The 27448-nt window shown below is 41.3% G+C and overlaps 1 protein-coding gene across 1 annotated transcript in view; it reads left to right on the top strand.

The window, feature by feature from the left end:
- megf6b (multiple EGF-like-domains 6b) overlaps positions 1-27448 on the top strand; it is a 59390-nt gene that overhangs the window by 1034 nt on the left and 30908 nt on the right. The window contains exons 2-4 of the mRNA XM_070902251.1: positions 579-713; positions 1710-1819; positions 9559-9663. Coding sequence (XP_070758352.1) covers positions 579-713; positions 1710-1819; positions 9559-9663 — 350 coding nt within the window. The remainder of the gene's footprint in view (positions 1-578; positions 714-1709; positions 1820-9558; positions 9664-27448) is intronic.

Here is a 27448-nt window from a genome sequence, read left to right as displayed (position 1 = left end):
GAATTGTCTGCAAAATTGTGGCATGTTTTTGTTTTATTTGTTTATTTTGAAAATGTTGTGCACTGAAGTGGTAACTTGTTGCAGAGATTGTACATCGTATGCTTTTGTTTCCCAGCAAATCTGGCTCATATCTAAAACAGTTTGGTTTCGTCTGGTTATGATTTGGGGTGGAAGATTTAAAATGAAACAGAAAATCCTTCCCACTTTCATGTCCCTCCCACCCTCGAAAAGACTTTCAGGTAACAGATGAATACTGAGTTTAGGTTGAACTGCAGGTAGTATCTTGTGCTTTGCAGCTCAGCGTTCTGAAAGGTGATGTATGAGGAATTCCCCCTAAGTCTTTAAAAACACCAAAACCAGACATCATAAGCAGCCTTACACCTCAGCACAGGTAATGCCCTCACAGGCATTACGTCGTTGACATGTAGAAACGGCCTTTTGCAAGCTTCGTCGATCTATCTTTGCTGCAACATTTCTAACAGCGCTCATAAATTGCCCCGCTGCCATCTGTACATCTGTAAAAAGCACTGCAGAACATTTTGACACCGTAAGTATTTTTACCACTGTTTTTGTTCCAGGCCCAATGTGTGTGTGGAGAGGGAGGTGACGCTGGTCGCCCAGAGGCAGCCATGTGTGCAGGCCTTCACACGCATGGTTAAAGTGTGGAAGCAAGGCTGTGTGGGACAGTCATGGTGCATGGGATACGAGAGGAGGTGAGTAACGCGCGTCATTTGTAGTCTGTCTCCTTTTCCCTCTCTGAAGTCAAAACCTCCTGACTCTGTGTTTATACAAACGCTCCCATCCTCAGCTGCAGGGGATGTCGTGCTTTGCTGATTAAGCTCTGGCTTGGGCAAAGCATTAATTAATGCTTTTATGTTGTCTCCATGAGTCATGCAACCAAAAGAATCTATCGGAGAGGGCATGATCCTTCATTTATCGCCATCTCCAAACAGTATCAAACAGGATGAGATCTTGGTCCCTGATCTCCTCCTTCCTCTTCCCTCTTCATCTCCTTGTTCTGTTCTGTAATCACAGCGTTGAACCTCTCATGCAGTTAAGTGCAAGGTGTAGCCCCACTTCATCTGGGTTACCAGCTATTTAACACACAGGCGTCTCTGCAGCCAACATTCCTTTGCAGGAGAGTCCTAATGCTAACAGTTTAGCCTGTCAAAGTCCACTTCAGGAGTTTCTCACCGCGCTGCTGGCACTCGCTTTCTCCGCGTTACTTACCGTGTTGCAAAGTCAAAGGCTGCTTTGAAGCCAGCCAAGACCTCAATTACTCGCTGTAAACAAAATGTGTTTCCACAATGCGTAATGACTGTGGTGCAATGAGAGGGGTCCCAAAGTACAGGGCACTGTAGTCACTGTTCTCTGAAGTAGAGTCTGCCGGTCTCACACTTTAAAACGGTGCCTTCAAAGTCTGGGAAAATGTTTGCTGAACATTATACAGCATGTTACTCAAAGGACTGGGAGTCGTTTGATCGGATTACATGTTTGTTGTTCCTTATCTATTGGTATACAACCACATGAAACATTAAAGTATATGTGCCAACCATTGTCAGATTGTCCCTGTGTATATATATATGCATGTTTACACACGCACACACAGTTTTACAGTGAAATACTACTGCCAGTTCCTGTATTGCTTAATCAGTTATTAGATTGTAAAAGTAAAGTTTTCAACTAAATGTTTGTCTTCTTGTTAACAGGACAGCCTACTATACTGCGTACAGACAAGTGTACAGACAGGATTACCAGACTGTGTACAAGTGTTGCCCTGGATGGTCTCAGCTTAATGGAGAAGCGGGTTGTCTGTATCGTAAGTATCCAGATTTTTCTAATGTGTATCCCTTTAAGTAAAAAAAAAATCCTTCATTGTGACATTTTTGTTTAAAACAGAATATGCAGGTAGGTATGTTTACTAAAAGGCAATATGTCCTCTCCTGAGGAGGAAGGGGGCTTCAAACATCACCTCACACTTGGCACAGACCTCTGAATGAAAGGTTTTCAGGAAAAGGTCAGAAGGGTCAAGAGGTGCTTTGCCCATCCAGACTCCTCAGCAGATGTTATCAGTCAGTGCCAAGTCCGCAGTACTTGTGATGTTACAACAGTCCCACATGGTTGGGGGGGGGGGTCTCAAGTGTTGACAGAGTTTAAGAGTTGACATTCGCTCTCAAATGAGGTTTGCTTCGTAGTATCTTGTTCTACACGAAGCAGAAAACAGTTTCGATCTGGGTGAGGTCATGGCTCTGTAGCGCTCCTGTAGTTTACGATGGATAGCCTGTCTGGCAGTCAGCTTTTGCTTGGCTGGATATGAACTTTTAAAGTGTACATTAAACCTCCAAATGTCCACATTCCCAGTCTAGCTGTTGTCCCATGTTTAAATCTTGGCTTTCATCCAGGTAGTCATGCCACTTTTCTCATTCAGAGGTGTGCCATGGCAGTGCAGGTCAGAGGATTGCATTATGGATATGAAAACAGACAAGCCCATCCAGTGTTTACCCCAACCAATCACAGTCAAGGTCCACAAAACAATACCCATCAGCTCATAGTGGAGAGACCACCTGCTGATACGCACAAAAAGAACAAAGAAAAAGCGAATGTGAATCTCCAATCCACGGGTCCATGTATGGAAAAGTAGTTGTTGGTCACAGGGGCTGCCAACAGCTCATCTCCTTGTGGATAAGCTTAGCTTCACACCGCTGAGACCAAGAAGCCTCCTTTGATGGGATTTTACAGCCAGTGATCCAGATCGCATAGCCTGCATACCATAGACAGACCTTTTGGCAAAGCCTTCCTCTAAACAGTTTGTCCCCTGTCCGGTAGATTGACAAGAAAGTTCCCACCTCCATGCTCTCATTTTCCTACCTGGAACCTGTGCCTAACGGCCATCCCTCAGACCCCCACTACAGGCACAATCCTCTCTGGGGATGGCCCTCTGATGGGAAGTGGCTGTGATGGGGAGCGGGAGAAGATCTCCTGGATGTGCCTGTCATCGGTGTCTTATTATGGCATCTATGCTCTCTTCAAAGAGCTCTTTGTTTCCAGGGAAAAGGTTACAGTATTAAATTATACAAGGAAACATTACGCTGTCTGCTCTTCAATGAGTCTGGTTTGTTTTAAAACACTCATAAAGAAATGGCTTAAAGAGACATTCCTCAGGACTGCCCAGTGTCTCCCCTCACTTAAGTAGACGGGGGGCTTTGTTTCTCTTTTCGCGTGACAATGGCTGCTCTCTTCGACGCGAGGCAGGGCTTTTATCTCTGTAACCAAAGACGTGGCAGCGCTTTGAGATGGGACAAACTAATCACCCTTTTCTCTGAGCCATTGAACCAGGATAAAAGGAAGCTCACACCACAATCCTCCCTCTCCCACTCCTGCGCACTTTGCTATGCACTATCTGTACTGTACCTCAGTCAGCACAATGCAATCTGTGGGGCTGTTTTCAACAGCACCTCCAACATCCAAAAAGAAAAAATCTGCTTTGCAAAATGTACAGCTTTAGCAAATCCTCTGAAATCCCCCAAAAGACGGGAAGATTGGGAAGATGGGAATGCTTTGTGTTCAGATAGTGATTTAGTGTCTGGCACTTCTGAGCTTTCTCTCTCTCTCTCTCCTCTCTCTCTCTCTCTCTCTCTCTCTCTCTCTCTCTCTCTCTCTCTCTGTCTGTCTGTCTGTCTGTCTGTCTCTCTCTCTCTCTCTCTCTCTCTCTCTCTTGTGGTGCCCCCCCCCTCTCTCTGTGTGTTCCCTAATAAAATGTCAGTGTAAGGTAATTAGGCTAATGATTTGTGGTTATTGTGAGGTAGTTGAGCGGAATTGAGGGTCTAATCATGTTGTAGATACAGCACACACTGTAGCTGGAAGCTGAGTAGTTTGTCCTTCCTTTAGTTCACCTGTGTTTCTTCTCTGCCTCTGTATCCACCCATTGTACAGATGTTGACGTCCTCTCGCAGTTATTGTGCTCTCCAGCATTCTTTGCCTTGCATAATTAGTCACATATTTGAAGAAAGAATATACCACAGCGCAGCAAACATCTGGTTATTTTCACATTTTATTCCACTATTTTGACCCCCCCTCCCCGTTTTCCATATCTTTGTGTTTCAGGCTACTATCATCTAATTATGAAGGTTTATGGGTTTTCCATTGACACAATAGCATCGATTTAGAGTTCTTGAGCGGTTTGAGATTTAAAGTTTTTGTTTCCAAGTTCTGATGTTTTCCAGTATTATGCACAAAGAATGCACAAAGTGGAAAGTCAGACTGAAGCCCTTGCAGTTCTTCTTATGCAGAAATGCAAATAAGGACTGCAACTAATGGTTAATTTTATATCATTTCACCTGCAGATTACTTTATTGATTAATCATTTAGCCCCTAAAAATGTGAAAAATCCCCATCACAGTTTGAAAATTTGAATTTTTGAAAATGAATTGAAGAAACGACTCATAAATTATGAAAATAATTGCCAATTAATTTCTTTTTTTAATTTAAGATCCTAGAGTCACATCTATCTATTGACTTATGGAGGCAGAATGCAGTTTTTTGAAAACCACCTAGTGCATCCAAGGTGACTTTTGTGTGTTTTGTAAAGACTCCAATTGGCTCGATGACTATCTGGTTCTCCTGAAGGTGAAGAGCTCTTGACTTTGTGATGGCGACTTCCTCCACTTTAAAGTTCAGAGGACCACTCAATCACTGAGTTAAACCTTTTACCTCAGCAAGTAGCCACGGGCCGGGTGAGGATGGACAGGGTCAGTTGGGAATGGAAACGAGCAGTTATGTTGATTGACGGCAACAATAAGCTTTGTGACAGGGGCCGAGGAGCAGGGACAATGGCTCCTCCAGTTTGTCGTCCTCGTTAACTGCTGAATAGGAACTGGCCCCCTTTTGTGGTGGGAGCAGGCTGGCGAAGGTAGCTACATGTGAAATAGGCCCAGTAGCCAGAAAGGAGGAAATGGTCCTCTTTCTATCCATGGGTGGTCTCTGTGTGTGTGTGTGTGTGTGTGTGTGTGTGTGTGTGTGTGTGTGTGTGTGTGTGTGTGTGTGTGACACAGCAACAACCATGTTAGCGGTCATGGGGACCACATCGTGCATAGCTGAACACAAATAGAAACAGACCCAGACGCACACAGAGAAACAGACAGAAATCCACCAACTGAGACATAACATGGTGCTGTGTAAGCCAAAACAGGTGTAATTTAGATTTTATTGGTCCATCAAAATACTGCCTCTGGTTACACTGACGTATTCCTTTTGATCGAATGAGTAACGTGCAGCTGAGGTAGTAAGGTCAGCAGAATACTGAAAGAACAAATTGTAGCTACCACATCTTTTAAAGTTTGTGGGACGGCTGTCAAATATGAGGCTGTGAGCAAAAACCAGTTTACTCTCTTTGATGCTGTCCATGCTAACTCAAAGAACTTGTAATGGGAGCAGATTGTAGAATTACACTTAATCTAGTATGAGTCTGGTGAGCAGACAAGAAGTAGACAGACCTAAAACAATTGCATGACAATCGCTGTCCAGTCACAGATGTGTGTGTGTGTGTTGTGGGATGGTGAGCGTGGCTGTGCAGAAATTAGTCGGGCTAGCCAGCTTGGTCAAAGTATAAACTCATGCTTATTTTTCAAATTCGTGCTCTCAAATGCTGTTGAACTACTTTGCTAGAAGCAAATGCCTCTTCCTGTTCCTGTTTAATGGCATCCATGCCAGATAGAGGAAACATTATCAAGCTGCAGGCATGACAAACAGAAGCAGATTTAGACAGACTTCAGAATCCCTTTTTGTATGGTGGTTAAGTTGGAGATGGTTAGGTTTAAGTGTAAGGTTAGAAATGATACTTAAGTATTTACAGTAGGTACACATTAAAATGGTGTCCAGTCCTATGACACTGTTTTAGTTGCAAGGAACTGTGTAAGAAAACTGACATGTTCAACTGGCCCATTCAGTTTTGCATGGAGTCTAGTGCCACTGTATGACACTACACATATGTTTCCTGTCTGAGTGGATGTCTAATCCACATCTCTGCTGCATTAGAGTGAGGAAAAGAGGGGAAATGTACAATGCAGTGAGACAAATACTGTTGGTACAGGTGTTTTCGATCGTGCTTATTCTTTGTGGTGTGAGTAAAGGTCGATATTCTCATCCACATATTTGGAAATAAGATGAAAATGTATTTCCCTTCAGGAATCTGTGTATTATAGACCTAAAGTATGATGTAGAGTGCAGCAAATGTCCCAGATATTGTAATTGCAGGGTGTTGCATACAAAGATTTTTTTTGCTAAGCATTATTGCCTGCTTTGTCAAACTGACCTAGTGTCTAGTTCAAATGGTATTTAAAGTCTTTCAAAGAAACCTGTCAGAGATCCTCTGACATAGCTGGCCCTGGTTTTCACACAAACCCTTTGAGACGACACATTCCTCTGCATAGCAAAACATGATTTGTTGCCTCAAAATACAGTGCTCGGCTCCGCGCTTTCCAATTATGGCACCAAACGGAGCCCTGAGCGCAGACCTTTGTGTCTGTGAATTACCCTAAATGTGGTCTCCCTCTGGGTCGCTCTCTGGGGGTTAAACAGACCGACGGAGCCTAAACAAACACAGGACTGGCCCCGTGTTGATGTGGTCATCCCCTTCAGAAGCTGTAAGGGTGACACCTGCTCATTGGTTTTCAGTTTCTCTGCGCGAGTCGATGACCCCTGCTCTTTCTGTCTCTTCTTTTTGTGGTGGCTGCTAATCCTCTCAGAGAAGGTGTCTTTGTAATAGAGTGGAGGCATTCACAGCGACAGACGAGAGTGAGTTTTATGCCACGCTGCATGCCACATTAAGGAATTATTTCAGGGAAGATTAAGCAGCGTAAGGGGCTCAGGAAGGGGGCGGCCCAGAAATGTCCTGGTTAGCTGCCAACAATCCTGTGTGTCTCACATCTCTGACGGGGGAATGCACATTCCCCTTGTTGTCACTTAGCCATGCTACCCTGAAGTGACTCCGAGAGACATCTGACCTTTTACGTAATTTAGTTAATTTAAAGCATTTTCACCACACTTTAGGAATGTCTCATTAATTTGACCTCTCCCTGCTGGTGGTAATATAATTGTCCTGAAAAATTTGGATCTATTTGAAACTGTGCAATTAAACCTGACCACCGAGTAATGCTTTTTTTTCTACTCGTCTGTCATCCATAGCTTTCACCACATCACATTTCCTTCACGTTAGATAATAACAGAAGTGGGGATAGTTGTGTTACTGTATGTTGAAGTACTATAGAGTATCATAGCCTCTGTAGCCACACAGTCTTGCGGAACTGGAAGTCATCATGGGCAGATTAGCTGTGGTGAGACGGTCTTCCTGGTGGAGTAAGGTTACAGTGGCTTCACAAATACAATTTTGGTCTATTAGGTTTTGAGCGCAAGAATATGGATGTATTTTACAATGTGCGTCAGTTTAGTGACCCTCTGATGTTTGCTGGGGTGTTTTTAGAGACAACAAGTGACAGATAGTCTTGATGTCTGTTTTAGGCTGTGTGTACTGTATAGTGTGTGTATGTGTGTGTTGTAGACTGCCTGGCTGGTCCAACTGTTGAGCAGGTGTTGGAGGATGGGGCCAGATGACAGGCGGATGTTTAGGCTGAAAAATATGGATGAAATTACTCCGACTCATCTGTGATTATTAGAGATCACTTCTTCATGTCTTTGTCTGGAATATTCCCCGGTAATTCCCCATTGCTGACCTGGTACAGTTGAAGCCAGACCATAAATATACTTTAGTCGGCTTATATTTTCACACCCATAAGCATCTTTTTGTGTCCTCAGCTGATCAGTTAATTATACCTCTGTTTAAAGTGTCTGGAGTGGATATTTCTATGTAACTAGTTATTTTTTAAAGAAATCGATTAATCGATCCATAATGTCTGACATTCTGGTCATCACAATTCCCTAGAACCCAAGATAAGTCTTCAATGAGATTTATTTTGTCTGGCCAACAAAACAGAGAAAAGCAACGAATCCTACGAATCATACGAGAACTAGCATTTTTCTTGATAAATTACTAAAATGACCATTATCAACTCAATTATCAAAATAGTTGTTGGCAAAATATTTTGATGATTGATCAATCAGCTAATTGCTTCAGCATATTTATAGCTGTTCAGTTCAGACCTTAATTGTCCTACAAGAGGAAATTATTTTTGCAACAAAGCAGCATAAAAACATATAGACAACACAACAATACAGACAACACAATACAACAATTGAAAATATTGAAAAGTGCACCCAATACAGAACACAATAAAAGGTTCATGTGATAAAAGCAAGAAAAACTGCAACAACAAGAACAGGGATTAGATCAAGTTCATATCAGTTGACGGGGGCAAGCAGAAACCAGTCGTGGGCACATTGATACCATCACTATGACCATATATGGCAAATAAATGGCATCAGAACCGGCAGCGCCTGGTGTGATGATTGGTCATGCCGCCTCTGGTTGGATTAGATGGGCAGAAAAATGCAGATCTGGCAGAAGATGCACAGTTAAACTGGCTTCCACTTGGTTTCTTCTTCACAATCATCTGAGGGAAGGATTGGCATCTAAATTCCTGTTGTGATTAGCTGGACCGTGTTTTTTCACTCCGTGTGCACATGTTGCCAGGCGGGAAGAGCAATCACGGACATCAATCCTCTGGACCTGTCATCACTGAGCACTGCACTCTGCTCAGGAGAGTGCAAACAACAGGCCCGACTTAAACAGCTGCGTTTTACTTCACGGGGATATTAGCCTCGACACACATCAGATAAGCATACAGGCCGGGAGACTTGAGCACGCATGTACTGTACGTGCACACACGCACAGTTTTAGGTGAAGGACTGTCATGATTAATGTGAGCGTTGTGTGAGTGTATGGAATGTGATGGTGCACCTCTGAGGTGGATTCACGTGTTCTGAGCTACCTCACTGTTTATTCGTCCTGGATTCTTTGAATTTCACGTCTTAACGAACGAGAGCCGTTTGACTTACAGGGATTTATGGACACAGGGCCGCTGGCTCCGAGAGATGGATGAGCCACGCTCGCCCTGTGGCTCTCTGATTTTATCCCGTGACTCACCCACGCAACATCTGTATGATCACTGTTTGTGACAATGATCAAAGTCCAGTTAATCAATCAAGGTCATTCTCGGGTAACATTCTCAAACTGTGCAGGAAAGAGGCCACTTTCCTTTTTTAAAAGTCAGACAAGCTGTTGCTGCCACTCATGTTAAACACTCTGATTCTGTGAAAATGGAGTTTAGAAATTTCTTTTGCTTGGCCAAAAGCCGGCTTCTCTGCTCAAAGAGAGCCAAGTGGTGGATTCCTCTTACATTGGTTAGTGTGAATGAAGGAGAATCAAGGTTCCTCTTCAGTCAGGAGTTAACAGGCCGATGGTGATAAGGCTTTGATAGAAAGAGGTCAGTGTGTGAAACTGCAGATGTTGACGTCTCATGACAACAGCCAGGTGTCTCCACTTACTATTTTTTTTCTGTCTTTCTCTTTTTCTATGACCCTGTCTGTCCACATGTACTCATGCAGCGGTGTGTAGCTACGGCGTGTGCTTCAATGGGGGCCAGTGTCGGGAGGGATCCACCCAGCTTTGTGACTGTCCTGCAGGGTTCAACGGACCCAGCTGCCAGTATGGTGAGTCGAAACGTCCTGCCTGTGTTTCATATTCAGGATCTTTTTTCTTCTCTAGTTTTCGTATTTTTCTGTGCTCTATTTCTTTGTTTTCCCCCCTTTTTTGTCTGCCACTCTAGTAATTTTTCAGTATTGGTGTAAGGTTAAGTTCTATCTTTTGTTTTTATGTGATTATGATGTAATCACATTGTAGAAGTTGTCTGCACAGTTATATGAAGCTATTCTTAGCATTTAATCCATGTCCATTTTCCATCATTGTCAGTGGAGGCAGTATGTAGTTTAAATAATAGCTACAGTAAAAGTAGGAATCATGAAAACTCTTCACAGCCCGATTGAAACTGATAGCAGTTTGCCATTTTATTGAAAACACCCTTTTGGCTCTTACAAGCCTACAATTCTGATCCTTTTCGGTCAGTTCTCCAAGACTCCCTACTGAACTCTGAGTGATCGCCTTTCTCTACGAGTGAATGAGAATCTCCTCACATCAGCAGTTGGCTTCTTTACCAGCAGCCCAAGTATTTTATCAGCAACTCCATTGTTGAATTTGAGCTGTTGAAGTAAAACAGTGGAGGATTCTGTTGTTTTTCTGATAACACCACACGACAGGAAATTCCTCTTAGTGTCAACTTTTTACCGGAATCATCCATCTCTCTCTCAAATTAAGCCCTCCTAGACACTACAGACTTTGTTGCATAAGTCAAGTTCAGACTGCGGGGACAATTGAAAACCATTGTCTCCTTTTGTTACGATGGTCTGACCTGACTTTACGCTCTCTGGAGCAGCATCCAGGATCTCCAAGTTCATCTCTAACTTACCAACTTCTTCTCTGTTCTCTGTTGTAACAGCTTCACAACACCTTTGAGCATACTATACATTCACTTCCTCGTTGGCTATTATGGGACTTATGATCAAGCCTTGGGAAATGCAGCACTGACAGCCCGTCTATATGATTAGAGCTCTCTGTAGTAATTAAGCTGACTTACTTCTGATTACTTCATGCTTGAATGAAAGACTTAATAATAAGGGCAGAGTATCCATGAACACACATGCCCATTGAGGTGCTGCTTAAGACCATTGGTTGCCCTTTTCAAGCTGATCCTGATGGACCTAGTGGAGGTCTTTGAGAAAATTGCAGCCATCTGCTGAATATGTTTGCTGATCAGTAAAATTGACTGTATAGTTTTACAGGAAGCTGAACATATAAACACAGTTGCATATAGACTCTTCATAAACACCCAGTAACAAACTCATCTGGGTTTAAAGCTCTGTATTCTTAATGGAAGATGATGTACAGTTGTGTTCAAAATAATAGCAGTCCCACATCACTAGCAAGATAAATCACTGTTTTTGTTAAAATTTCAACTTCTACACTGCAAGTAAGTTTCTAGAAGGTTGAGTAAAGGTATAGAAAACCAACAGACCCAACAGGCATGGCGTGCATGCTGCTGATTCTGTGAAACTGAATCATTAACTGAAAGGGGCGTGTTCAAAAAAATAGCAGTGCTGAGTTCAATAAGTGAGGTCATTGATAATGTGAAAAAAACAGGTGTTAAACAGGTGGCCCTCATTTAAGGATCAAGGCAACTGACGCTGCATATGCTGGCTGTGCATTTGTCCTTGAAAAACAGAGTAAAATGGGTCGTTCAAGACACTGTTCAGAAGAAGAGCGTTCTTTGATTAAGGAATTAATCAAAGAAGGGAAAACCTATAAAGAAGTGCAGAAAATGATAGGCTGTTCAGCTAAAATGATATCAAACGCTTTAAAATGGCAGCCAAAACCAGAAAGGTGAGGAAGAAAAAGAAAAATGACTATTCAAATGGATCGGAGAATAACCAGAATGGCAAAGGCTCAGCCAATGATCAGCTCCAGGAGGATCAAAGAAGATCTAAGGTTGCCTGTGAGTACTGTAACAATCAGACGACGTCTATGTGAAGCCAAGCTACCAGCAAGAAGCCCCCGCAAAGTCCCATTGTTAAAAAAAAGACATGTGCTGAAGCGGTTACAATTTTCCAAAGAACACATTGACTGGCCTAAAAAGAAATGGCGTAATATTTTGTGGACTGATGAGAGTAAGATTGTTCTTTTTGGGTCTAAGGGCCACAGACAGTTTGTCAGACGTCCTGCAAACACTGAATTCAAGCCACAGTACACAGTGAAGATGGTGAAGCATGGTGGTGCAAGCATCATGATATGGGGATGTTTCTCGTACTATGGTGTTGGTCTTATTTATCGCATACCAGGGATCATGGATCAGTTTGAGTACATCAGAATACTGGAAGAAGTCATGTTGCCGTATGCTGAAGAGGAAATGCCCTTGAAATGGGTGTTTCAACAAGACAATGACCCCAAACACACCAGCAAGCGAGCAAAATCATGGTTCCAGACAAACCGCATTCAAGTAATGGAGTGGCCAGCACAATCCCCGGACCTTAATCCCATAGAAAACTTGTGGGCTGACATGAAAAATGCTGTTCATGAGGCAAAACCAAGAAATTCAGAGGAATTGTGGAACGTAGTACAATTGTCCTGGGCTGCAATACCTGTTGACCGGTGCCAGAAGTTGGTCGACTCCATGCACCACAGATGTGAAGCAGTTATCAGAAACCGTGGTTATGCAACTAAATATTAGTTTATGATTCTCAGGAAAGTTGAATCTTCAAGCATTTCTTAGTTTATACAGTACATTTGAGTTTGTAAAGACAGGTGTCAACACTGCTATTTTTTTGAACATTATATTTCTTGACTTTCTGTAAAATATTATCAAATTCAATTACTTTTTCCAATTTTCTTGCTTTGAAATAGAAAGTGCTGTGTCCCCAATGCATTTGTGTTCATTAAAACACAATTTATTTGAGGGATTTTGACGTTTACTCACCTTTTAATCACACTGCTATTATTTTGGACACAACTGTATGTCTTGAAGACATGTACAGTATGTGTGTTATGTACAATAAGATGCCTGTCCTCCATGATCTCTACAGTAGCAGCTCATAAGTCACTTTCATCACAGCTTTGACAATACATGAACATATTTCCCTGAAACATGAGGATGTATCGTGGTATAGAGTGGTGAAGAGAGGGCCAGTGCACACTGTGGGGTACAATGGCCCTAATTCTTCACTCCCACCATGAAAAACAATGTGAAGAAGTAATAAAGATCCTGATATTCTCCAAAACCTAAGTTATGAAAAATGAGGTTGAACCAAACTGACATATCCTGACATATTCAGTAAACCTTATTTTTTTTAACATCATTCTGACGTCTCTTGACTAGAATAAATACACTATTTTATTGCAGTTGAAGAATCTATTGCACAGATTATTCAATTATGATAATAATGAGTCTGTCAGACCCCCCGCCCATCAGCAGTAGATGAAAGATTTATGAGTGAAATAGACAGACGCACGATTTATGTGTCTGTTAAGCGACACAAGAGGAAATGTCAGAGCTGTTAGCGTGGATGTTCAGTTTATCAGGAAACTGTCAAAATAATGTCACATCAGTATGGGACAAAGAGAAGAGGAAAGAAAAAAACATCTGTGCTGTGGGATTTAATTCATTAGTGTAGTTTCTGTGTCCCTCAGATATGATGAGATATGAAAGATGAGTTCCTTTTTCTGACTTCAAAATCATTCCCAAGATACCAGAACATTTAAATGTCAAACACATTTATTGGAACATTTTTTTCAGTTCTAAAGTATATAATTATTTGTAATCAAATGCAAACACATCTCTTATACTTTTGGCATTAGAAAATACTACTGCCACATTTTAATGCTTTTATTTATGTTCTCATTTTAACATATCAAATAAAACATAAATACTGGATGATAAAATCTTTGTCTGACACTTGAGTATTTTGTTGTGTTTCCAGTACCAGAAGTGCAGTAGGGGTTTTGGCACAGCTGTACCTTCTTGCAAGGTGCATGACGGGAGACAGGATCAAAACACTTGTGTTATTGAGAACTAATGTATTATGAGACACACACACACACACACACACACACACACTGTATTCCTATATATCTATATCTTCCCTCTTCCTGTTGTGGGTGTGTGTCTGAAGAAGACCACATTTGGTGAAAACGTCAGCAGTAAAGCCAATTTAAACAAAGGAAGTCTGGTGAGCAGATCTTTTACATTGTCATCATTCTGTTCTTCACTTACTAAAATTTCTTTTTGATGTTCACTCAACTATCTTTGTACCCCATCACTGTATAGTTTCCCGTCCCTTTCAGTTTTGCTTCCAGGCAGCCCCTGAGCTACACTGTTTGATATCAACTTACCCCCCCTTCCCTTCCCACACATTGAGATCCGCTAGCATTGTTCTGCATTGTGAATGATAGCTGTCATCAATGGGCACCTAGGGGCCCTTGCTGGTGCAGAGTTATGCAGCAGACCCCCACACCCTGATCCGCCCGCTATTTGAGGCCATTAGTCCGTAAACTCTCTGGCAGTTATATTGCCCTGTGATTGGCATAGAATGGGCTGCTGGATGAAGGATGTGGGGCTGTCAGTGACTCTGCCTGACCCTGGGCAACATTTGGGACGATGGGAGTCAGACGCAGGCAGGAATACACTCACATCTGTCCCATTTTTGAGGTCCTGCATGTGTTAAATACAGGTCATTTCAGAGTCAAGAGTCCTGAGGGCAAAGGGGATAGCTGCTCATTGGAGAAAGAGCAATGACATCACTTCTAATTAATGACTCTGCTAACTCTGCGACGGCTCTGATATATAGTTCAGACATTTTGACGAACACTCTGTGGTGGTCAGGCACATACCATTTCGTTGTAACTGCGTCACGTTCTTGAGCCCTGGATAAATAACCTCTGTGTGTAGACGAGAGCACGCCGCTCACACAAGCTGCAGTGATAATTCACTTACTGCTGCGGTCCACATGCTTCACACAACTGTCAGTCACTGCATGTTTCTCTCTCGTCATGTTTACATAAAAGCTGAAGCTGCGGCGGAGGATGTGGCTGAGGACGAAATGCGTGGAGCGGCACGACACTCATTTAATCACTTGAGATGGTTCTCAGCAGTGTGAGCATTCCTCTGCAGTCGCATGTGGTGATATCCCCTTGAAGAGCTTTTGATGTGGTTCATCCGTGTTTGTGTATAGCAATTGGTGTGTGTGTGTGTGTGTGTGTGTGTTTATGTCGTTCAAAGGGGCCAATTAGTGCTCTCAATAGTTGTCTCAAGCTGTCATCTGTTTTGCTCTTTAGTAGCATTGTGTCTGAGTGATGTATATGATGATAATTACTGTTTTGTTGTATTTGTGCCTTAACTCTGTGGTAAAGCGAGGACCGGTGCTTAGAGGCTCTTCTCGTCCTTTCAAAGACAATGAATCCCCTTTATTTGAATGGGTCACCTGCCTCAGCTTCATACTTTGCAACTACGGTACTATCGTACAGTGGATCGTTTTGACTGAAAGTTATGACTGATGGAGTCTTTACAGGATAAATCATTATACTTGTGTAAATTACTTTCCTGACTGAGTTTTAACAAGTTGTAACATTTTGTTTGCATTAATTATTCAACATAAAGTATTTTCAAGCCCTGAAACCTTTTTCAGTCACCTTCTGAGTGATATGAACACTACATTTTCTGTCGATGTCACAAAAAGTTAGGCTATTTTACAAGAGAGATTTTCTGTATTTTGTGTTTTCCCTGTGTTCTTCTCTCTAGTTTGCTCGATTAGAAATATGGTGATGTCATGTACCACTGTGCACCAATCAGACTTTGGCAACATTTGAATCAAATCGTAATGGCGGTTGTGTCAATCAAACCTGATCAAACTTTCTTGATGAAGCAGATTAGCTGAGTTTTTGAGTGTTAAACTCTTAATAACAACTAGGGATTTTGTTGCTTATTTAGTCATAAATATTTAAAGTTGCAGAGAAAGATTTAAGATTCGAAATCATGTTTTCAGGGATTTTAAGGTTATGCAGCTTAATGAAGGAAAAAAAAGCTTTTTAGCTTCATTTATAAATTGGGATTAGTCACTGGGATTTAGTCACTTGGTGCCTGATGTACTCAGTACCCAGCCTGTCATCAGTAGACAAGTGGTATCCTCTGGGATCAACAGCTTCCAAGGCTTTTAGACCTCTGGCAGGGCAGATGTCTTCATACCAGCTGACATCTGGGCTCAGCCTCAGACAAACAGACAGACAGATGAACAGAAAGGCAGTCAGACACTTTTTGTAACATGAAACTTTACCGTCTTAGTTCAAGAATCTTGAAATTTCGTTTAAAGCTACCTTTCTGTTCTGAGGTGAAACGTAAAATGAAAGTTATCTCAAATACATAAAACTGATGGATTGTATAGTAACTTTGAGAGTTATTTGAAACAAACATGAGGAGTCTGTGATATAAAAGTTAAATCCTTGATAGCAGCGGGAACAATTTTCCAAAAAGAAGTAATCTGATATGCGAAAATGCTGTATGTGTTCCTTTCCCACAGGTTTAACATGCGTTTATTAGGCTTTTGTTTGTTGATCCCAAACTGTGAAATGTTTTCCTGAAAGAGCTCTTTCTCTCTTACAGTAATTGCGTCTCATTTATTTGTTCTTTGCGAATGATTTCTGAACCATAAGCTCATATCTTGGCTGGGTTTGAGGTCATTGCAATGCCAAGAGGACCAGCTTGTTCTAGACATCACTCAAGACAGACCCTCTACTGATGGCTATCATCATTATCATTGTTCTGTAGTGCTTCAAAGAACGCTCCCAGGCATGCTTTCTCAGCCACTGCCATGTTGTCTTTGAAGCTTCTAGTCAGTGCAAATGTTATAACATACCATCTGTGAAGTTACTTACATTTATCCACCAAGATTATGGTTGAGTCAAATTAAGCTTCTTAGTACTGCACTTTTGAGCAACTAATATGAGAATGAGTGCTATTGATGTTTTATTTGAGGTTACACTGCTGAAGCACAGAAGACTTGGGCTATATATCTTTTTATCTTAGACGTTTTCTCTTAGAAACGAATATGACAAGTATTTTGAAAAATATATTACGTTAGTGGCATCAATATAGACCTGAGCCATAGTTAAGGGCAGAGATGGAATTTCCTCCTTGATTCTTACCAGTAACAGAGTTTCTTCCTATAATCCACAAAGATTAACACCCAAGTAGTGAATATGATGTCTTCAGAGCTTTAGTTAGGCTTATAAACAGTTGACCGAAGCTCTAAATAATGAGGTCAGTTATTTCTGTGGAGCCTGTCGGTGCATGATGCGAGTCCTCCACAGTCTAGTGGCCGAGGTGCTGAGAAATGGCACAGAGGGACCACAGTGAGATCCCACTCTGAGGCTGTTTTGCATAATGAGAACTTTAAGTAATATAATTTAAGATAATTTAAGTACATTTTGCCAATAATACTACATAACAATTTTCATGAAGGTAGGCGACCAAACTTGTAGAATCTGGCCCTAATTTTCTATGGTGTAAAAGTTCTTTCAGTATTCTGGTTATTCTGGTTAAGCTTGGAACTGTATTGTGAAGCTGTGTGCTTGTTGCAAGGTCAGGACAGCAGCCCTGGAGCTATTTTGGGAATTAATTGTCTTGTTAAAGGACACTTGTTGAGTTGCACAGAACCTTTTGAACTACACAGACTTGAACCAGGGTCGTCTGGTCAACTGGTCAAGAGAGTAAACTGTAGAAAAATAACAACCTTATAATCAAAATGTCATAGATCTTTTTATACTGTGTATTTCATGATACCATGTCAGGTCAAAGAGATGCAGGGAGAGCAGTGAAATTGAGACTGTGAGTACTTGGACCTCTCAACCTAGTGGTTTATATTTTAACAGGTAATCTGGTAATCACATTCTTTCTTGCTGTTTCTGTCCGTCTCACGGTCTTTCTTAGTTGAGTTGAACAGCTTTCTAGAAAGTTTCATGTGTCTGGAAGGTATGTGCTTCAGTTTTTCTTAACAGGGATGAGTTTGCGTGTATAGCTGCGAGGGTGATTTCAGTTGTTGCTCTTTGCAGTACCTCTGTTCCTCCTCTAATAGCTGTCCTACTCTGCAATTACTTAAGGTTCAATAGTGGTCTTTCCTCAGACTAACAGTCCAGTGGCCTGTTGTAACCTGCCTTTCGTCACCCCTCCTCTTACCCCACACACATACATATTGACACAGTGAAATGCCTATAAAGCAGGCCATGGAGGAAGTTATCTAACTGGTCCATGTTTGTTGGATTTTGATAAATTTGCATGTTTTTTTTTTTTTTTTACATGTCATGCATGCAAGGTTTATTCCTTCTTAGTCATGGTAACCACTTTGGCACATTAAGGCCAAATATGACCAAAAATGTGGGTGGTTCATGCCTCCCAGATGTCAAATCCTAGTTAACACATTAGTGGCATGTTTGGTCAGAAGTGTTGCTGGACATTGCCGTGACTGACAGTGGTTTTATATTTCTACATATATATGAATACAACAAGGGAGTGATGTGTGTGATCACCCGTGATTATACTATTATTAGTATAACTGTTTGCTTAGTTAAGCTGATTTACATGACAGTGATGACTTTTGTGGTCTCCCTCTGCGCTGAAGATTGCAGGAGAGCAGAGAGGTCAAAGGTCAAGCCAGCATGTGGACCCAGTCTGTGCCATTTCAGAGCGGCCTCCAACTAACATGGCTGCCCTCACTGGTAATGAACAGCAGGAAGGCTACTCGGCCTCTAACCCTATTTGAAAAAGATGGGTAACTGCTATCATCGCTGCTGCTCATCAAGCCATTCAGAGACTGACAGTGACAGAAGGGAGTAGCAGTGACACAGATGGTATCTGTCATGTTTAGTGGATACAGGTCTACATGGGGCCGTGTTGTAAAAGAGATCATCCCTTTACCGCATGGTGAAACCATTTCACGCATGTTGCTCACTCACACAAGGGAACAAGTTTGACTGTCAGTTGATTAGTGAGGAAACGCTAAATATATAGTGTATCTGCTCCCTACATGTTCGGCACCACTGAGGAATGTGATGAGAGAGGTGCTTTCAGTATGTGGGCCTTGAGACCCTCTCCATTGTAAAAATAAATCCCTCAACTCTGAGTCCCATTGAATGGTTTTTACTTGGGATCAAGACAAACATTTGAGAAACCTCCGTGTTGAGCTAGCTGAGCACTTTAGCGAGTAAGTGCTCCACAAATGAAACACACATGCCTGCCGTGGTCCTGACTGTTTCCTTGTGTCAGCATTGAATTAGTGTGTGATCCCGTTGTGATGATTAGCCAGTGTGGTCGATAATTTTATCAGGCCTTCTTTCACAAGGGAAATATAAGTTGGTATAGTTTTCAGTGCATTGGAAACCAATAAGTGGTCTGTGAGGAAGAAGAGGTGGAAAAGATCCAAACATGAATATGTTCATGTCAGCCTAAAGAAAAGGTGAAACATGCTGTATAGCCCTTTTCCATTACAGGAATTTAATAACCCGTAATCCGAGGGCTTCCCTTAACCTAAACTAATACCTTGTGAGGCTTTGAGACTAGCTTCTCCTTGAATTTCCACTGTATTTTACAACGGACACTGTCAAGTCCCTGCAGTGGGAAATGACTATTAATGCGCTACTGATTGACAAGTGCAGCACCGTAATATTTTAAATGCTCTAATAAAACAATTCGATTACGAAGCAACTGTGACCGGTTCAAATCCACTTCCACCTTTGGCAGCTTCATCGTAAAAAAGATTCCAGGAATATTACACCTTAAATTTTCCTGTTTTCTGAAACTACTGTACATAAGAACTGGGAACTGTTGGCTGAGTTGAAAGACTTTAACACTCGCCCATAATTCACATGATTATCTTATATTTTGGTCAGCTACCCATAGCTAAATATGAGCATGAAAGACTGTAAAGCTGTGAGATGCCCAGCTGCAGCTCTTTGTCACTCATGATTGATGTGTCCATCCTCCACTGAGAGGTCAAAAGGTGTTAGGCATCAGGGCATTAGGTTGTAGAATTGTTGTTTAACAATCACCACATTTGTTTTATCTGTTCAAAATCTGCTTTTAGAGCATTTTTTAAGAGGGGGAGAAAAACTTGTAAAAGTCAAACAGCTGATAATCGGATAGTAAATGTCGAGAAAGATCACTAGCAGTTTAAATCATTCTCAGGGTTTCCCTTTTCCTCTCTGATGGGTTTAACAGACTACAGCTGAATGGCTGTGAACAGGTTGAAGTCTGCTTTTTTACTTTACTTGGAGTGAATTACGACGTCTTTGGTTCAAACCTTAAAAACACAAGCAGAATGTGAGGAATTTTGTAATGAGAATCTTGCTATTCATAACGTTTCATGTTTTTAACTTTTTTTTGTTACAGCGCAATCTCTCTCATCAGCCATAAATTGGAGTTTAAATGGACCATTCACGGAGTCACTGACATGTTTTCCGTTTTTTTTTGTTGCCATTTGAAGGTTTAATCCCATTCTGTGAGTATTGTTTGCAGCCAGCATAGCGTGACTTCCAGAGCAGCTGAAATGAAGGAGGCCATGGAGATGTAGGCACTGCCAGGAGAACCAGAAGCTCCTAGGAAATGTTTTCTCACACATTCTCCACCTCTTTGTCCTGAACTCCTCTGATTCTTTGTTATATTACCTCTTTAGTTTGAGAGAGGGAAGCATGGGATAAGAAAAGGGAAGTGAGAGGAAAACAGTCGAGATGTGACTGTCTCCCAAAAAGTCATCTGTCTACTGCTACAACCAGTGATTATTTTCAGTATTGATTCATTTGTCAATGGTTTTTCGAATAATTGATTGGTCTATACAATTTCTCATACACCTTCAAATGTTTTGTTTGTTTTACCAACAGTCCCAAATGCAAAGATATTCTGTTACAATGTTATGAAATAGAGAAAAGTAGCAAATCCTCACATATGACACATTACTTAAAAGGTCTCTTGTGGAGATTTTGATCACTAGCAGTGTTATTGAGCAATTTTTGTACGAGTGGGTTTTGTTTTGTTTGACACACAAGCGATACCCAGTCCTGCTACCTGTTTCACACTGTTCCACTGATCAACAGCAACAGTAACAAGTAAAGACACATGGTAATGCACCTGCAAAGGTAGGGAAAAGGTAAACAATCCATGTGTTATATTATTCAAAAAATTGGCTTTGCAAATATTTTATGATGAAGGAAATGCATTCAACATGTTTGTGAGACCTCATGGATACACAAAATGCATTTTGGTGAGTAACACTGAACGTAAACATAACTTTTTTTTTTTACAAGACAACCCCACCTTTAAATCAAATTAATTAATTAACTAATAGTTTTAGCACTACTTTACTACTACCACTTTACTTAAGACATTGACAGTGGAGAATCTTTTGTAGGAATTGTTTGCAATTCCGTAGACAAAAGCATGGATCCTTAAATTCAGTCTGTCTTCCCTCTTCCCATGTCTGAAAGACTGAGATATATAGGCTAAACCACGAGAGCAGCCCTGTTCCTGTGAAGTCAGGATCTCTAATGAGAGGGAGTGCGTTGCAGTCGGGGTGGTGTACATCCTTGCCCACCTACCTGCTATTGCATCCTGCGCAGTACCCTAATCTCCCATAATTGTGCTGAGTCTGGGCTCCCACCCTGTCTCATTAGGCTCTTTACAGCATTCCTAATGAAAGGTCGCTCCTGGTCACGCTGGGGGCGAGGGCATCAAGTTTGTGTAAATTGGCAGTGACAAGAGTTTGCAAAATACAATTAGAGGAATAATCAGCGTCGACTGATCCCTTCATCTGCCAGTGGTGCCCTGGTTCTCCTTATCTCAGCTACCTTTTTACTTCACTGAAACTTCCATATCTTCCTCTAATTTAGCTAAATTTGCCTTTGTTCCTTCTTATCAGCTCCTTTTGTATTCCAATGAGCCAAACACTTCACTTCTAATCTCTGTTTTCTCTCCTCCTACAACATTATCTCCTCTGTTGTGTATTATCTCCATATGGAAGCCACTTGCCGTGGGGAACATTCATCCAAGTGTGCTCTTTCTTTCAATGCACAGCCAGCGTGTTACTGATGTTTCGTGAGGTGTGAAAAGCAAATGCTAATCTGAAAGAAATGTAATGAGACAGGGTCAGTTGCCTTTCACATGTCAAGGCTGTTTTGAAAAAAAAAATCTGACTTGAATCTCATTACTGTCATTGGGCTCTGTTTTATCCTATCTTATCTCAGTACAGACTGCTTTACTGGCATTCTTGCTATAGTCACATTACATTAGACTTGTATTTCTGTCAGAGACTCTTGCATGAAGTAATTGATCATTTATAGCAGTTATATTGGGCAGAAGAGGTTCTGGTCTTCAAGGGAGCTCTCAGAGAACCCAAGCAGCAACAAGGGTCCTGCTTGGAAAACTAATCCTAACACAAACCCATACAAAAATACATAATAAACACATACATACAAGTCTTAGTTAAAGCAGCAATTCTAAAAATGTAGGACATAAGGAGCAGGTTGGGGTGATGGAGGTAGCTGCTGCAGCAAAGTGTTTGCAGTAGCAGCAGAAGTAAAAATATCATCTTATATAGTAGGTAGGGTACATAAATCAGTAATCTATAAATATTAGGGATGTTTGAATCCTAGTCCTTTAATATTGATTATATGCCGATACCAAGTCTGATCTGATACCTGCAACGTTGATATGCAACGATGATTAAATATGTATCTGGTACATTGAAATAACAAGTGTAGCCTTCTAAATCTGACATATTTTTCACAAGCTATTTAATCCCAATACCAAAGGTCCTGGGTAAAAACTATTAGATTGATTAGATTATTGATATTATGCAATTTGAAAGTTTAACTGAGAGGATGCGACTGCTGACGTTTACATGAAGTGATCAGCTAAAGAGAAGACGTATCACCCTGTTGGAGTTGTTGGAACTACAGAAACACAGAGTGGAGTTTCTTCGACAGTACGAACACCGGCCCGCAGAGAGCACACAAACCAGACAACAGCCAAACTTCTGGCCTTTGATCAAGTCATTCACAGAATTAACGTTAATTGGTAACAGCTGATAAGACCCACAACGTTTGTCATTTTAACTAGCATTGTATAGTTATGTATTTTTGCTGTTTTCTGCTTTCTGGTGGATTCACCTAATTATCAACTGAGAGACGCTGCATTGAAATCAGACCTCGTCTTTGGATATCTTGCTTTATGCTGCCTTATCTACGTGGAGTTCCCGTCTTGTTGCGCCTGTCCTCCTACGTTTGTGCCACGCTGGGTATGAAAACAACAAAGACATGGACAAAGCTTATTTCAAGGTCAGGAAAATACCACCACGTTATAGCGCCGCATGTGCTGGTTTTTGCTATTCCGTGAAAACAGAGCCTTTTGCCTCTGAATTAGATGTAGCCAGGGGGTTGTGTATTTAACTGCTGTTCCTTTCACGTTTCAACAACTGTGAAAGCATGTAGTGTCCCACTTGAGCATATGAAGCAATAATCAGAGCCTCAATGTTTATTCCCCCCCTGTACACCTTGAGCATGACAGTCTGTCATGTATCTGCCACCTTTTGCCCGGCAGGTAAATGGCTCTGAGCAACTTGCCGCACCGCTAAGGCCTTGCACATACCACAGTGGAAACCACAACAAGTAATTTTTGGATTCCTGCTGGCCTACACGTGTTGTCCTACTCGAAACTCCCAGGTCAAAGTTGGAAAAGACTGGTCGTAACAGGTAGAGCGCAAATAGAGCACACGCAAAGGGTCAGAGGGCAATCCCCTGCGGTCCACGCGGTATTTGGTCCTCTTGTTCGTCTGTGTAGATCATAAAATGTTATTCTGGAGACATGCACAGGTTCATGCAGCTGGCCTACTTTTTTTCTGTGTTGCAGTGTAACTTTTACTGACAGTAAAAATGAGTGACAAAGTGACAAGTCAGAAACCTTTGGCTATCCATAGGTTTTTGAAGGGACAAACTTATTTCTCTGTCAGACACCTTCCATCAAATAAATACAGTCACAACAGTGACGTGAAAGAACTTGGTTTCTATCAGCATACAACAGTCAGATTTCCAGTTTGAGGTCTGTGGCTGCTGGTGGCACAGCCTTGTGACTCTGCCTGTGTCTGGGAATGAAAGAGTTGCAGTAGTCGCTGTCAGCTGTAGTGAAAAAGAAAGAAAAAATTTAAGCTTACAGAAGTGAGAAGCAGCTGGCTTTTAAGGTTGGGGTTTCCCATAACACATTAAACAAACATACATGAGTACCTACACTCAAATGTGTGTACATGAAACACTCGCACGCTTACCTTGTGGTACAGTGAATTGGATCATCAAAACAGGGATTAGAGGAGTTTAGGACACAAATGCTGGATTTAAATGTCTTTGATTGATGTCACACATTATCCCTTGTGGTCAAACATGCACAAATAATAAAACTTGGGGCTCAGTGGTGTGGGTCATAAGCTGTACAGAGACTACCGAGTCGCTGGATTGATATTTTTACCAAAGAGTCGGACAGCCTCTCAGTGCTTCGCTCAGCACAACAGTCTGCTGCTTGTCTGTGGTTTCTTGTCAACACATGGCTTGGGAAGCAGAAGTGTATAAAAACAAAATACAACTGTTTGAATTGGCAGATAAGCAGAGAATTTAGATTCTGCTCATCTGTGTTTTCACATGAGAAAGGTTCAATTGAAGGAAAGCAGCCACCACTGCTTTTTTTAATGGGCTGAAACACCTGTCAACAAAGAAAATACATATACATACATATACTCTTCAAGACATATAACGTAGTATTTCCTTAATGCAGCAATGATTTTCCGAATTTCACTAAGATGTGCGTAAAACTAGGGCTGCAACTAACGATTATTCTCATTACTCATTCATCTGCAGATTATTTTCTCAATTACTTGATTAATCGTTTGTTCTATAAAACATCAGAAAATAGTGAAAAATTGCCATAACAATATCCCAGAACCCAATGTCACATCATCAAATGTCCTGTTTTGTCAAACCAAAAGCCCAATATAATATTCAATTTACTATTATGTAAGACTAAGAAAATAAATGAATTCCCATATGTGAGAAGCTGGAACCATCAGTGAAAAATGCTTAAAATTATCTAAATAGTTTGCAATCAATTTGCAGCTCTACAGAAGATGTAACATGTTGAGATGACTTTATATTTCAAGAGAGAAGTTGGAGTGTTTTTTGTTTACTTTAGAACAGTTTGAGTTTATTTAGTGTCATTACAACTACAGCGGTACACTTCTGCTTTGGCTTCACCTCTGAGACGTGTAGTTGCCTCCTGGTTGCCTATACTGTAATATCCTTTACTCCATGGTGAGACTTGTTACTCCAAACTTGAGACGGATTGTTAATGACATCATGGAAACAGTTGCGGTTTATGAAAGGAGGTACAGGCGTCTTAAATATCAGTGGATACACATCATAGAAGTCTGTATGTGGTTAGTCCTTTGTCATTAAAGGGGACATTTTTTTGACATGTGGTTTCAGGAAAGCCACACCACGTCCGAATGATAGTACCACTTAACAACAACTCAGCTGCCATGCTGGCCACAATTACAGGGCTTCAGGAGGGAACTGGTACCCAAAATGGGCACCAAGAATGCATCGGATAGGATCAGGGGTGGAAATTATTGGTTCCTAATACATCATACATAGTTTTCTGGTGTAAGTCAGTGCGGTGTACCAGAGTGAAAGATGTTTTACCAGAGCGGGCACTTTGACAAGTTAAGTGTGGTCTTCTTTGACTTTGAATTATTACATTGTGGCAGCTGTGTTTGAGTTACATGATGAATGAGAGCAGAGCAGAATCACATAGTGTCAACTTGATAAACATCCAGCAGCACATCTGGGCTTTTATTGATGTAGCAGGAGATTAACAGCAGGGGGCAATGTTGAACTTGAGCAGATGCCTTGCAGAGGAGAAGGAAGGAAAAATATACCCTTATTTTGTATAAAATCATACCTTAATCCATTGTGTATCATCTCAGTTTGACTCTGGCCAACCAATCAGTTTCAGTCATCTCCTCTCTTATTTACACGAAAGCTTTGCCTCCTGAAAGTGTTATGCTCTCATATGCTTTATGCTTTCACCTACTGAATTTTATTCATTTACTAATTAATTTAGACCTGAAGCATATGACTAATCTGATTTGACACCTGGCATGTAAAGTGAGCAGGCGTCTTGATCCCTGCTCTTGTTTGCCTGAAGTCTACCTGTAACTGTTACATAGCACAGAGACAGCAGTCTGGCAGGAAAGCATTACAAGGAAACCTTAGAACCAAAGAGCTTACACAATGTAGACACAATGACCCGAACCGCGGAGGTAACGCTTGAATAAAACATTTTAAATGTACTGTATCTTTGGGATTCTCATGATATCTGACTCCAGGAGAATATCCATGTGAAATCCGTGAGGAGTTATGGGGTCCATAAAATAACTTTTATAATAACTTTTGTGAGCTTGGTTGAGCATATTTCACCAGTTCATTTGTTTCATTTGAACTGCTGCCAGGCAGCCTTGTGGTGCTGCAAAAGGCAAAGTTTATTTGTATACACCTTTTCAAAAACAAGGCAATTCAAAGGTACATAGGACCTAAAAGGCTAAGACAAGATACAAGAGGAGCACAGTGCAATATATAAAGACAATATAAATACAAGTACATAAATAGGATTTAAAAGCGTAAAGTAAAATAGATGGTAAGAAAAAATAAAATGGATTAAACATTAGAATTAAAATCCTAGTGCAGTGCAAGATATGAATAAATAGTCCCAAATTTAATTTGACAAAAGGCAGCGGCAAACACAAAGTTTTATAACAGACCAGTATAACTGAGCCTTGAAAAGACCTTTAAAAAAACATTTTAAGGGTCGGTTATACTGGAGGTCAAAGGTGCAGATGAGTTTCCTGTGAAAGAGTAAATTGTCAGTTCCAGTTCATAGACAGTTGGTTTGTTAGTCAGACAAGATGTTGTCATGAACCGTCCTGCTGCCACATGTGCAGCTCAGACACAGATAGATCCTCGTCTGAATGAAACCTCTGACTCGTATACGTCTTACGGAGCCACTAGCCAATCCCCATCGTTATAGCACCTGGTAAATGAAAGCAGCTGTGAGGACAGCAGGGAATTCAACCAGGAATGAACACTAGCAAAGCACATCATTACACCGGCAGGCTTTTAGATCAGGGCCCTAAAAGGAAACAGGTTAGGCTATCCTCTGCGACCCCCCCCTCCTGATCCTCGATGAATGCTGCAATTTTCCGGCCCGTGACCCCCCTGAGATAATATCAGGGGTCTGGTGGTTTTTGTTGGCCCCCTCGTGGTCTACAGAGACGTTAGCCCCGTCCTCCTGGGAGCAGTGGCTGTCGTCCTTATCACAGGAAGTCACACAATACAGCACAGGAATGTAAATATATCTAAGTATATGCTGCAGCTGAACTTGCAGACACACAATCGAGGGTTTTAGTGAATTATTTTTTGCTTTTAATTCTTTACCTGATTGCTTTGGAACAGAGTGTCCACTACAGGGAAATAACACATTGTTACACATTTTACAGATGTGTTTTTGTTTTATATTTCACTTACAAGAAGACATAATAGCACTGAGCAATTTGGCGCTTACTCATAAAAAAAGATTTGTTATGCTCATAGAACAATGCAGAGAAACTCCACCTTCATACACACACACACGAGGGTGACGAGTATTAGAAGCAGCCAGTAAATGTAAATTTGCTGTGTGAAATAGCGTCTTAATGTTTGTCATAAAAATACTTTTTTGTTCTTAAAGATGTGAGCAGTCTTGGTTTCAGGCGAGGT

The sequence above is a fragment of the Enoplosus armatus genome, chromosome 3, assembly GCF_043641665.1.
Source record: "Enoplosus armatus isolate fEnoArm2 chromosome 3, fEnoArm2.hap1, whole genome shotgun sequence".
Lineage (NCBI taxonomy): Eukaryota > Metazoa > Chordata > Actinopteri > Centrarchiformes > Enoplosidae > Enoplosus > Enoplosus armatus.
This window is presented reverse-complemented; position numbering and strand designations above follow the sequence as displayed.